This window comes from Asterias rubens, chromosome 12 (genome assembly GCF_902459465.1).
Source record: "Asterias rubens chromosome 12, eAstRub1.3, whole genome shotgun sequence".
NCBI classification, from domain to species: domain Eukaryota; kingdom Metazoa; phylum Echinodermata; class Asteroidea; order Forcipulatida; family Asteriidae; genus Asterias; species Asterias rubens.
The window spans coordinates 14,023,386-14,037,790 of record NC_047073.1 but is presented as its reverse complement, the minus strand read 5'-3'; the positions used below and the strand labels follow the sequence as shown (position 1 = coordinate 14,037,790).

At 36.7% G+C, this 14,405-nt stretch overlaps 1 protein-coding gene across 2 annotated transcripts in view; it reads right to left on the bottom strand.

The window, feature by feature from the left end:
- Positions 1-14,405, bottom strand: part of LOC117297316 (cytosolic carboxypeptidase 6-like) — an 82,035-nt gene that overhangs the window by 32,733 nt on the left and 34,897 nt on the right. Inside the window, exons 1-2 of one of the 2 annotated variants that reach the window (XM_033780282.1) lie at positions 11,726-11,744; positions 9,261-9,477 (exon numbers count right to left, since the gene is read on the bottom strand). In XM_033780282.1, coding sequence (XP_033636173.1) covers positions 9,261-9,477; positions 11,726-11,733 — 225 coding nt within the window. In that variant the 5' untranslated portion in view covers positions 11,734-11,744. Of the gene's footprint in view, positions 1-9,260; positions 9,478-11,725; positions 11,745-14,405 lie in introns of those variants that run through there. The other variant, XM_033780281.1, reaches the window with a different exon arrangement.

Here is a 14,405-nt window from a genome sequence, read left to right as displayed (position 1 = left end):
GAGCACTGAAGTCATTCAAAAGATAACTAAGAAATATCATATATATCATACTGTGTACTATTGTTTTAAACACAGGGGTGAGAGTCATTACAAACGAAAAAGTCTGAAACTTGGATACAAATTCAAAGTTATGTTGAAATGATGTAATGTCTACCTTTTGGTAACCCCTGGAGTTATAGATTCCATGAGCTTTTGGAAACAGTATCCAAAGCACTAGAGAAGTAGACCAATGAGCAGGATTTCTTTATTTGTGATAAAAATATTGTCTAAATTTCTTCGACACGCCGACATAAAAAATCTGAATGCAGCCAAAAGTCTGAACAATCTCATCCCTATAAACACTCATGATATAAGACTGGAGCTAGAATTGCCCAAAATTTTGATGAATATTCCCCAAAATTCCACAAAAATACTTCAACAAAAAAGAAAAATTTATATTCATTAAACCTACTGAAATCCATCGAAACCCTCATAAAACCCCTCAAAACACATCTCATAACAACCCTCAAAATACCACTTAAAACCCCCAAAACACACCTCATGAAATCCATAAAAACATACCAAATGAAAGCACTAAAAAATTAAACTTAAAGAAATCCTTCAAGACATACCTCATAAAAGCCCCTAAAAACACACCACATGAAATCCCTAAAAAGAAAATCACAAACATCCTTGACACACACCAAAAGAAAATCTAGAATCTACAAAAACCAACCGCGAAATCCCTTAAAACGTGTCCTTCAATTCCTTTAAACACACCACAATGAATATCACACACCATAAATAAAATGTTAAAACATTACTTAATGCCCCTTCTTCATTTCCTACATGTTTGTTTACATAATGTACTATTAATCATTTAATTGCACTTAGGTTGAAAAATAAATATCTAAATTATGACTTCAAATCTCTTATGAATTAAATATTCGTGGCTTACACACACCAAAGTTTCACACACTCCCTGGGTCTTCCATTAGTTCTTGTACATTATTACAGTACTACAAACACGTAACAAATTTTAAGGACTGCCTTTAAAAACTCTTTTTTTTTTTAAATAATAACAAAAGCCATTAATCTAGAAAGGCCTTTTGTCAGTAAAATAAAAACCCGCCCCTTGTCAAGGTTAACATACTTTGTCGCGTGACAAAGTAGAAGGTGTTGGTCTGCGCCAACGAGCGCGTCCCTCAAGGCAATCTGCACTCCCAGTTCATCCATTCACTCAGCCAAAGGCGGTACAAATATTCCGACAGTTTGTTGTTTATATGACTGTAGGCTCACTTTAAGACCTCTGTAAAGATAGGTCTCTCATCAGAATATATAAAATAAACAATGGTGGCCTGGCTTTCTGCTGATAGTTGTGTTAGTCTCTAAAATAGCTCTAGGGGTTTTAATATTTACTTTTATGGTTTAGTTGGTAATTATTTTTATATTTTGTGCAGTTTTTTTGGTAGGTGAATTTTTGATTTGTTTTTGCTTTTCTTTTACAATTGTTTTGTTTAGTTTTAAAGACACTGGACTCTATTGGTAATTGTCAAATACTAGCCTTCACAGTTAGTGTATCTCACCAAATGCATAAAATAACAAACCTGTGAAAGTTTGAGCTCAATCGGTCCGGTCGCCGAAGTTGCGAGATAATAATGAAAGAAAGAAATTCTAAATCTGAGGTCTCGAAATCAAATCATGGAAAATTACTTCTTTCTTGAAAACTACGTATCTTCAGAGGGAGCTGTTTCTCAAAATGTGTTATACTATCAACCTCTCCCCATTACTTGTTACAAAGTGAGGTTTTATGGTAATAATTATTTTGAGTAATTACCAACAGTACTTTTTGTTAACTGCTTCGGGGTGTTTAGGTATAAACCTTAAGCCTTCGAGAGAGACTCTGCTAGGATTGAAACATCAGTATGTTTTGCAGATATATCTTTATCAACTTAATCTCATTTTCCTATCATTATCTTTTAATTAGGTTACAGGGAGCAAGGGACTGATCAACAGATTTGGTTAATCAGAAGCCAAAATGGGTCACAGAAAATGTTTTTCCTCATTTCATTGATTACGGACAAGGAAATGGTTGCAAGAATCTTTAAAAAATAAAATAATAAATAAGTTATATATTTATTTACTTGCAACCATACGGAATCACAAGGTTTAATAGAAATGTTAAATTTGCATCAGGGATAAAGAATATTATTTGGTGTTAACCCATACATCGATAAGTCTTAGCACTGTAAGTTCAATACTTTCCTGAATTCTGTTGACAAAATCACATTCATTTTACTCGGGTGGGATTTCTAGAGCAGGTGTCATACATGCTTGGACTATTTTCACACTCTCATCCCAATTCTTTTTTTGCCAATACAGCTTATTTATGTGCTTGCCTTTTGCAAAATGTAATTTTTTTAGTTCTACTCACTACATTAAAAAAAAAAAAACATGTCTGTACAAAAAATATGTTTTGTCATAGAAGGGCCATTATTTGATGAATTATTCTACAGGCTCTTTATCTTTAAACTGCTTCATACAAGGGCCAAATTTTATGTTTCTGCTTTACCGTAAACAAAGAATGACCGCTTACGGAAGCAGGGATTCTGTGCTTATGTCAAGCGTAATTCAGGGGTTAGTGGGAAATTTTGGACTGTGCCCATGCTTACTCCATGTTACTAGGCATTCTACGCTTACACAGTAGTGCAATAATTTGGCGCTAGCAGTTAAGCGGCGAATGGTGATTGTAAGAATAGAATTCGACGGTAAGCAGAGCCATAACATTGGGCCCTTTAGACCAACCACAGTCTGTCTGCATAAATTAAAGCAGCCCAAATTAAACTGGCTCACCCTATAATGAGGCCTAGACCTTGGCCTTGGCCTTGTACATTAATTTGTCTCGGATTACAAAAATTTTAAACATGGTCTTCAAAGGAAAGCTTGCCAGTCCCAATCACCGGTTGTATTTCCCTTCTAGTAATGCCTCTCCCGAAAGGCTATGTAAAAGTATACATACAACCAACAAGCCTCTCTTAACCATTCTAATTAAATTATCCTCAATTTAATCCCCGTGCACAATAAAGTATAACCCACAATAGAGACTTAAAAACCCACAACCAGTTGAGCTACACCGCAGGAATGCATTTATTCATTTAGCCATATTAACCCGACCCACTGCAATAATAAGTAACACTCACAAGGTAAACAAGACAAAAAAAGAGAGAAATAAACACACACACGCGAGACGCGAGACGTTGTCAGCATTTTGCGAGTCCCGCTCCAAGATCAGAATGGGGCAAACATTAGCCTCCAGAATTGTTGTCATATGTCCTTGCATCTACTAGTAAATCTTGATGGGTACCGGGCAGACAGCCAAGGGAGAGATAATGCGTACTTGGGTTATCCGCTCCGTTGACTTTACGTCTACACCGCAACTCTGTCGAAGGGCACACCTCCACTTTCCCTTCTTCCCCACCCCCCTTTTCCAATAACCTTGGCAATGGATATGAGCAAGCATGCATGAAGAAGCTACGACTGATAAAAAGCAAGTGCTGGTTGTTGTGGCTTTAGAGCGTTAATGCTGACAACTCACTCTGACTAAATAAAAAAGCTCAAGCGGACATAGTGTGTAGTATTAATGTTTATAGGAACATGTTGTTGTTCTTTTTTTCTTTTTTTCTTAGTTTGTAGAAAGATAAATATTTGGTTAATTAAACACTGCCATAGTCACACTGTGAATACCAATAGAGAACTGTTGACACTATACAGCATTGTTAGAAACGACTCCCTCTGCAGTACTGTAGTTTTAGAGAAAGTTGTCATTTTCACCCACAAAATTTGAAGCATGAAGCCTTTCTGAGGCATCTGAAAGCACACAATTCTATTAAAAAAGGGTATTTTTTTCTTTCATTATTTCTTGCAACTTCAATGACAATTGAGCCCAAACTGTCACAGGTTGGTTATTTTATGCATGTTGGGTTACACTAAGTACAAGAGGATATGGGTTGATTTCACAAAGAGTTCGGACTAGTCTTTTCTCCAAATAGGACCAGTTACTCGTCCTAACTTAGGACTATCCATGCATTTTGTACATCTCCTAGGACTAGTCCTAAGTTAGGACTAATCCTAAGTCTTTGTGAAATCGACCCCAGGTCTTTAACAATTTAGTGTACCCTACCTTTAAGACCACTGTACCATTGCCAGATTCATACAATGTAAATTTTACTCTTAGAGAATTGCAAATGAATGCACAGCTATTTATTTGATCAATTATTTCCCCTTATTGAATGACATAAATAACAACTTTTTTAAACACAGATGATGAAATTCCATGTGGTCTTGGAATTTTTTTTTTTTTTTTTTTTTTTGGGGGGGGGGTTTGTTCATTCTATTCCGTCCAGGTATATCACAGCATATTATTTCATGCCAGCTTGACATTCAATATGTATTCCCTATCAGCGCCCTCTAGAGTAAAAACAGGGCCAGGTCTACCATGAAAAGCTTGTATGGTGACCTAACCTGAACATCTGACATCACACTAACTGCGAGGCTCAAGAATTACGCCAGAGATCTGCTGTTAAACCCACGTACTTAATGACCTTTGACCTCGCATCATTTCTGGGCTGCTGGAGATTTGCAGTAAAACTTGATGTACACATGAACACATGCCCTTACCCATGCCAGTTTTTTACCAATAGACCTTTCCATTGTTGATAAACAAACCGCCTTGGTAGGCATGGACGGCTTAACAGATCTTAACAGATGTTTTAAACCAACTTTCAATTCAATAAAATACCTCCCATGACTGGTTGTTTTGTATCCAACAAATTCAACACATGTTTGAATAGTTGTGTAACATTATTACTAAGACAGTAGCTGTCTGTTTTTGTTTTGCATTCATGGCTTTCCATAGTTTTCCGACCTAGGTTGGCAAAAACCTATGTCAGGCCTGATACTTCACAGAGACAATGAAGGCGATTGCCTCCATGTCCCCTGGTCATTGCCTTGGTGCCCTTGAAATGCTCCAGTAGAAATTTACAATGTCCTCAAAGGGTGCCCTTTACTAAGATGAAAATGCCTTGGTGCGTGTGCCTTTTCAACAATGAAGTATACAGACCTACTGCAGTCTGTGCAACCTCTCTGCCTGCCCCTTTTAATGTATTCAACAACAAAAATTCCAACTTATTTGATAAGAATTAATTAAAACTGACGGAGCATAACAGTCAGACTTTCCTCTCTTCTCGTCCGGCTCCGCGTATCTTCACGTCACCTCTTCAGCTATCATCACAAACTTCCCTTCTCTTTCCTTCCACCATTTCCCGGTCATCTCTTTGTGGTGTTTCCTTTCTTTAAACTGAAAACAGGTGACACTCCAAACACTGGGATGTATCAAACACCAGAAGAATATTTTTCATTCAGCTTTCTCCCTTCTATATCAACCCTAAGGGTTTTTTCGTGTGTTTTTTTTTCCTTCTTTTTCTTTTCAATGTTTTTGTTATTGTTATTATTTTTATTTTTTTTCATCAGCCACAGAGACCTTTTCAGCTAATCAACGTTGACAATAAAAGTCAAGGCCACTCATTTTTCCTCATTACGGTATCTGCAATGTGAGATGGACCATTCTCCTCTCTTCCTCTCACAGTTAATGACTGATATCCGATAATTTGTTTGGAACCAAGGTCGTTTCGCCATTGTTGCCAAATCGGGAATGAGAAATGTTGCTAATGACTAAATGGTCTCATCTCGGTCTCTACACCTGGTGGTATTTGTGTATTTTGACTGCTGTTTATAGCTGTTCGATTGCCAGACACCGAACACTTTAAAACTTGCAAAAAAATAGTTAATGGCCTGATGTTTCGACCCTAGCAGAGTCTTTCTCGAAGACTAAAATGGCAACTCAACAAACATGAACAGGAAACGAAGTGAAACATAAGCAGTGAAGTGGAAATACATGAATGGTGTTAGAAAGCATATAGTCAAAAAAGTAAGGGGTGAACAATGAATAGGGGGACAAAGTGGGGGGGGGGGTGTTGAAGAGAAGGGACTGGCCATGAATTATCTTTTGCATTTATACCATCGGTCCATTTGGTTGGTAAGTTGTTGGGAACAGCTAATTCTATTTTCTCACTTTAAAAGTAACTTACTTAAGCTTAAAAAAACAAAAAATTAAATCGGATAAACACAGTAGTAGCTTTAGGACTGTGTTCTGGAACTAAATGCGAGATATATCTTTGTAATGTTTGATTAAGAGACATACAATTTGGGGATAGATAGCTCAGTTGGTAGACTACCAGCGTGGTATCCGGTGGTCACCGATTCGAGTCAAAAATGTTTTATCTAAAACTGTTCATCCAAAAATTATTACCAATTTACCCAGTCAGTTTCCCACGTGGTTTGTTACAAAATATTTCTCAAGATGATTGTTCCAACCAAACACTCAAAGCTTCCCTTTTCGTCCAGTTTGTCTTTAAACTGAGCACACAATAACAAAAGTGCAAGGCTTTTTAATTGAATCAAGTCAAAGCTTTCTAAACTTCATGCCATTCAACAAATTCGTGTTTCATTAAGAACCTGTAACACTTTTACCCAAACCCCTTAGCATTTATAATCAGAGATTTTCCGATAACCAGCCAACTCCAGTTTGTCTCTTAACTGATAAAAAATAATAACAGTGCAATACTTTTCTTAATCAAATCAAATCTTTCTAAACTTCAATTTCTGCCCTTCAACAAAAGTGTGATGCAACAGGAACCTGTATTACTTTCATCAAAACCACTTTGCATTTATAATCAAAGATTTGCCAATAGCCAGTGAACTCCAGTTTGTTTTGCTTTTGCTTGCTTTTCCAGTCTTGCTTTTCCAATCTAATCAAATCTTTCTGTTGCAACAAGAACCTGTAAGTTACATTACCCAGACCACTTTGCAATTATAATAAAACAAATTCAAAAAAGAACTAAACCCCATTGTGTCCTTGAACTGATATAAAGAAAAACTAGAGTGCAATGCTTTCCCAGATGAAATCAAAGCTTACTAAACTAAAATTGTTTCCATTCAACGAATTTGCCTTCCAACAAGAACCTGTAACACTTTTAACCCCAAACCACTTTGCATTTATAATAAAACAAATTCCAATCATAAGTAAATTCCAGTTTGTCCTTAAACCGATAAAATTAATAATAAGAGTGTAATGCTTTTCCCTAATGAAATCAGGGCTTTCTAAACTTAAATTTTCACCAAAAGAATATGTGTTCACTAAGAACCTGTAACACTTTTATCCAAACCACTTTGCATTTATAATCAAATATTTTATTTCAAGTTCGGAACTTTCACCTTGAATGTCCCTGAAATAAAAGAATACACATGAGGGTTGAAGACAATTGTCAATATTCTGTGAGGTACCCGTAAGATGACGGACGAACCATCATGACAGTAATCCTATAAAGCCGGCCTTGGGCCTCGACCAAAACACAGTCAAGGGACAAATATACCGGAGCAGAATGTCAATACTGACTTTGAGATGTCAATCAAGCTGCGAAGATTTACTTTCCCGATTCGGGAACAGCGAACAATATAAAGAAATATATGTAATAAACTAAATCAAAAAAACTTGGGAGGCAGGTTCTGGTTTGCAAATGGGAATCGCTTGGGAGGAGGAGGGGGAAAATATTGGATTACTGGCTGATTAGATAAAATGATATGCTCACAATTTAAAGGGTAGAACTCTATCGGCGACAATGTAGTTTGAAGGTTAAAATGGGCACTTAAACATTTATAGGTGTACATGTACTCTCACTACAAAATTTAATTAGGCTTTTGAAGGGGAAAAAAACACATCTTGGCAAGTTCATTCTGTTAAGAATAGGGGGCAAGTGTCTGGAGCTAGCTTGTAAACTTCTTTGTGTTTAGCAGGGGCCTGATTTCATAAAGCCACTAAGCAGACATTTCTGCTGAGCATATGTCTTTGCTACGTAAGAATTTAGTGGGGTGCCAGTTGCAGCAATGGTAAAAGTATGGTATTCTAGCTGGTAACCTATTTTTGATAAGCAGGAGAACGATCAGAGCATACTGATCGAAACGTTGAGTCGTTAATCACCGGTTCTTTTCAGAACCAACACTACTCAAAGAGATATTCACATGTTGTAACCGCAAACCTCTCTTATAGTAATACTTCAACCATGCAAAAATTTCCAAATCCTAATTTTAAATATGATATCATTTGAGTAGGATGCCCTCACCTAGTTGAGGCCCAAACAGAGGTTTTGTTATCGGCCAATCCTTTGCACACGACATACAAATTTGTGAGTTTCAAAGCAAGACTTTGGGACGCTAGGTGGCAGCAGACTACCAGGTAAATTTTCATTGTTTATGTAGTTCTGAGCGTGCGCACATGACCGAGAACAATGGATTTTACCTGGTAAGTCTGCTGCCACCAAGAGTCCCAAAAGTCTCCCATTGTTTACCTTGGGTGGTTGGGTTGTCGTAGTGGTATCATTCCTTATCACCTTTGACCCCAGTTCGAATCTCGCACGGGGCACTATGTGGATTGGGCTTTAACAGTCCCCACCAGACTGCTTGGGTTATCCCTAGGACTTTTTCTCTGGGATTTTCCTCCCACATCTAAAACCGAAGCTTCCTTCCCTTTCAAATTCTTGTGTAGTACAGTGGTTAAATTCACTTACTTGAGAGTCCTTGACTTCACAACCAGAATAAATTTAAATAAATTGAATGGCGTCAATGCACCCTATCCGAACCACAGCCAACAAAGCACTTTCTGAAATTTACCTGTCTCACCTTTAAAACGAAACCCTTCATAGATTTGTTCAGCTAATGTTCCTGAATTTGAAGTTGTTGGCCAGTAAACCAACACTGTTGCATTGCCCTCCGGTAAAGCCAGGTGGTTGGAATGAAACTTGACAACAAACTATGGGGCTCCGTTTGTCATTTAATTGTTTAGCACTTTTTGGCATGTTTTCACCATTAAAGCAATTAGATGTATAAACCATTGAAAATGTTGCCGAATCCTTTTTATGGTTTACATACCAGTAAAGTATTTTTTTGTGTTTAAGTCATGAACATGCAATAAACATTTAAAAATCATGGTTTATAAACCATGAAAATTGAGGCATCTTAAAAACATGGTTTATAAACCATGAAAAATGAAGCATCAAAGTCATGGTTTACAAATCATGGTTTTTAAAACCATGAAAATTTACACATCTTAAAAACATTATTGACAATTAAGTGAAAAACGGCGCCCCATAACAAACTACTTTACCTACCACACTCAGACACAACAGCTCCCGATTGAAATAGTCCAACTTCCTTTTCTCCACTGCAGCGAGATACGTCTGCATCCTGGTGTAGGAATACGGGTAACAGTACGCAAACTGGTATGTGTCGCCCTCTTTGTCAAACGCAAATGGAAACGACATGACATAGTTCTTACGGTGGTCGGGGCATCGGTAGTAGTAAACATTCTTTGAGGGAATTCTTTGCCTAAACGGAAACATAAAGAGAAGAAACATTTTATAATCTTCATTCAGACATAAAAAGGTTTCATAAAGAAAAACAAAGAGTGAAATGTAGAGAACTATGTAGAGCATAATAAATTTGTTGTGGATTGAACAAATCTATTCTATGCTTTTAAAATTTAAGATTCATTTACGCTATCTACTTTTTTATTTTTTTTTATTATTAAATCAAAACAAATATTTGTTTTTATACATTTTTCTTGTGTATATCTTCTTTTTCTACAAGGATGTGTTGTTATATTATGGACTGCTATTTAGGGGTGTAAAATAATTGTTAAAATTCCATTTTTAACCTACATACACCATTTACATTTTAACTTAAGAGCTTAATTCACTTTGAGACATAAGTCTCCCAGTTTATTTTTGAAGTAAAGAACCAAATGAAAATACGGGAAAAAAACATAGATTTTGAATTGAATTTATATGTAACTAATACCGCCGTAATGAATGAACACCCAATACACATGCACATACATTAGCTATGCGTAAAATTAAGACACGATCATTCGTAGTGAAAACACAAAGCTTGAGATGTGAGGTTACCAACTCCCCCTTTGGCACACCATCACTTACGACAAGACCCCCACAAATTATCGAGCATGGTTACGTTGTTCTGGGTAGGGGGGCAGTTAGCCATTGGCGTAAAAACATGAGCCATATTTCGAAATTATATGCAATTTTGCCCGAGCTAATGAAATTAGTTCCTCAAATGTTTTGTGATGGATGTGGTGGAACGAGATTGATTCAATAAGTCGCAGGGAAATCCTTCAGGTGATTTTTTTTCCCCTCCTCTTTCTTTCTTTCTTTCTTTCTTTCTTTCTCTCTTTCATGTAATCAAAGAAATTTGTCAAAGAAAGGTTATTGTTTCCTCAGACAGTCGGACTGAGTTTCAGCACGCACTGCATTCAAATGTTTACAAGCTAATAAGCATTTATTGGTGTCACTGAAAGGGTTATTGAAGAAATTCAGAAGAAAAGGATGTTTAGCGATGGGCAAAACTGTAACAAATGAATAGCTTTATGTTTTCTCGGGGGAAATAATGGAGCCTTTTCCCCTTTCTCATTCCCAAATTATATGGAACTGCCTTGAGATTTTTGATACATTTGCTTCAATAATGTTTCAAAATGTCAATAAAGATAGGGTGTGTGCTTTAATAAATTGAGCGAAAACTAAGCTATGGAAATAGTTCTGGTCAGCATTTTTCCATCCTTAATTTTCTAATTAGCTCTTCCATGGAAGCAAGCTTGAACAGTCCTTTACTTATATGTTGAATGTTATTATTGAATGAACTTAATTCAAAGGTTATATTATAGGTTTAAAAGCACTGGACACCTTTGGTAATTTGTCAAAGACCAGTCTTCCCACTTAGTGTATCTCAACATATGCATGAAGTAACATGATAATTTGAACTCAATTTGTTGTTGCAGTTGCGGGATAATAAAGGAAGAAAAAACAGCCATGTCACATGAAGTTGTGTGCTCCTCTATGGTTGAATCCAAGACCTCAAGAGTGAGGTCTCAAAATCAATTTTAAAAAAGTTTACCTGAGAAATTACATCTTCCTCAAACTCAAAAACTATGTTACTTCAGAGGGAGCCGTTTCTCACAATGTTTTATACTATATGTTTTATAATATTTTTAGACAAAACCAAAACGAATTTCACTGTACTAATATTTGTTTTTTTTACAAGTGACAATAAAACATTATTCTATTCTATACTATCAACAGCTCCCCGTTACTCGTTACCAAGTAAGTTTTTATGCTAACAATTATTTTGAGTAATTACCAATAGTGTCCACTGCCTTTAACTGTAGTTTGAAAGGCTACTTAACCTGAAGGTCATAATAAAACTATTTTTGGTGAAATAGTTCCCTCTGAAATGAATATCCTAGAAAATATCTGAAAACCTTTATAAACCCTTTTTTTTTACCAGCTTATTAGGGTTGTTACAGCCAAAACTAAGTATAAAGTGGTTATCTTTCGGTTTCACCCATACACCAAGTAAAGCAATGTGTACTAAGTACTTTCCCTGAGTCCTTTGGAAATAAAACCCATACACAGAGGGATTCAAACCCATGACCCATGCAATGCTAAAGCAGATGTATAATCATTACACCTCAAAGACCAAAGTGGTCCCCAAAATGAATACGCGCATGATCTATTCATACTAGAATATCAATCATTACTTGGTCCCTCAATATTATATTTCTTACATGATCATATTACTACGATGTACACTTGATGGTGTGATGACAAAGGCTCCTACCCTGCTAGCTATGCATTGACAATTAAGACGAGATGGGACTCATACCAAACAGCTGTTGAGTGTAGTGAGACTTACCACTGGATGTAATGACACATTATGTGACAGTTGTGAAAACTTTAGGACTTCATCAAATTCATTCTTTAACTTTTTCTTAATAGGGAAAATCCATCATTGCTTTTAAGAATAAATTTAATGTTAATACTGTACATTATTAAGCACCGTAAATGACATCGCTAGCACGAAATATATCCAATTTGGTGGAGCTTGTTTAGAATGACTATTATGAAGCTTAGCAACTATAACACCGCATCTTAAAGGTATACCAAGTGAGGTGGTGCATATTGCTGCCAGACCATTCCAGAAACCCATTCTCTTAACAAAAAGTGTACTGGGTTCTTTTCTAATGTACGTGCATTACAGTAGTAAGGCAATGACCAGGGGCATGAAGGCAGTTTCCTATGTTGTCTGCCAGTGTGTGTCAATTACTGTAAGTATTTATCCTGTACTTTAAGGGCATGAATGCACCAGGCCAGCAATTTTGTTTGTAAGGGCAAGGAATTTTTTAATGAGCAAAGGGCACCTGCGAATGAGAAATATGAGCTTGTTTTGGAACATTTCAACACTTTTTAAGGGCCTTGTTGTAACAGGCCAGCAATTTTGTTTGTCAGGGCAAGGCATTTTTTCCAGATTCAAGGGCAGCAAGGCAATGACCAATAATTGCTTATAATGCCTCCCTGAAGGCATGCTGTATTATGTTCATGGTGTATGCTGTCAGCCTCAGGGAGAAGAATGTGCCACAGAAAGGCCTTACATCTAAATTACGCACTTGGCAAGTCGGCCAGCACATACTTTTGATCGATACATGCATCCGCTACGTATGCACGGAATTCAAATCTTAAATATCTGTGTGCAGCATCCATCAAAGTAAAAGTTGGTTGGTTTTCCCAATGACAGATAAGCACTTGCATGCATAAATGCTAGTAATTGTTACGCCATTTGTGAAATTAGAACAACTCTGACATCACAAGATTTTACATCAGCTTGCACTGAAACCAACGTCGTTTCATCTTATTTTATTAGTTTTAAAATATGTCTACATGTTAAGTTGTGGGATTCCTACTTTGCATTTCAGTAAACTTAACACGTGTTGCATTTTAGTCTAGAAATTTAAATCTAGTTTCAATGAATCATGCATCATTATTTTTCAGTAAAGAAAGGTGGTGTTGTTCACTAACATCCACGTACATATGGGCAGGCATTAAGGGCGAAACATCACGAGCAAATACATTGTATGCTATTTTCTAGCCTTTACATGTTGTATAATATGTTGTATAATACAGGTACATAGTGCAGACTTTACCCTAACACAAGTGATAACTCTTGCATTTGACCCCTTTACCCTATACTACTGTATAAATACTCTCTTTACCAAACAAAAACCAAAATCAATCAAATCAATTGTTCAACGAAGATTCACCAATATCACAAGGGTTCAAGCTGTCAAGCTGTCTAAGGTAGTAAAACCAAACCAACTAAAATATTCCGCAATGATTCCTGCCCAAAGATTTGTTGATGAAGGTGAACCAAGAAAGTTTACAGTAGAGTTGCGTAAATCCGTTGATGTACATGCTAAAATCATTTTTTGTGAAATTATTTTACTCATTTCTGAAAAACTACAGCACCTCAGCAAGTAATATTTTAGGAAATATGTAGTAAAACCAAATCAAATCAAAAGATTTTGCTGTGATAATATTCCTGCTGAACCATTCGTTGGTGATTGTGAATCAGCAATGTTTTCAGGAGAGTCACGTAAATCCGTCTCACTGAGACGGAAAATAAATTGTGATTTTTGTTTAATTCATTTCTCAAAAAAACCTACAACACCTCAGCAACTAATGTTTCAAGGGAAGCTTAAAGGGCAGTAAAAGCGAAATCAACCCAAAGATTCTGCAGTGATTCCTGCTGAAATAGTGGTTGACTATGGTGAACCAGCCAGCCCTTTAAAAAGGTTGTGTAGAGGCAATGAGGGAGGGTAGATGATTCCCACATTATTCACAATATGCATCCTGGGCCTCGGGCCAACGCCACCACGAGAGATAGCGACCGGCGTAAACTAACCCGCCGATGCCCCGAGCAATGCGTAACATTGCCTTGACTTTCCCTGACTGCACGGCTTAAATTCAGTAAGAATTATAGATCGGTTGTTTGCCAATCTGCGTACTACGAGGGGGTAATAAACTTCCCGCTTTCAAATTTACTTTTGTACTTTTTATCATTTTTTCCCCGTATTCCCCCCCCCCCTACCAATGTACTACGTCTCTTCAATAAACACTTTTGTAGAATTTAATCTCATTTGAATTCCTTGGTTTGCTTCATTTCATGCAATGCTTATTTTAGGATGAAATGCAGCCGTGTGTGTTGATTTGACATGCTTCATTCTGTCTTTTTTATTACCCAAAGCAATATTCATGACAGTTTACACGTTCGCCCATACATGCTATAAACCTTTAGACAAGACCTTGACTTTTTGTCTTCACAACACTGAAGCCTTTCGGGCGGATTATGCGTAAACTCTCAAATACACCATTCCAACAGGCATTTTGCGATACACAATTCCAGCTATAAAT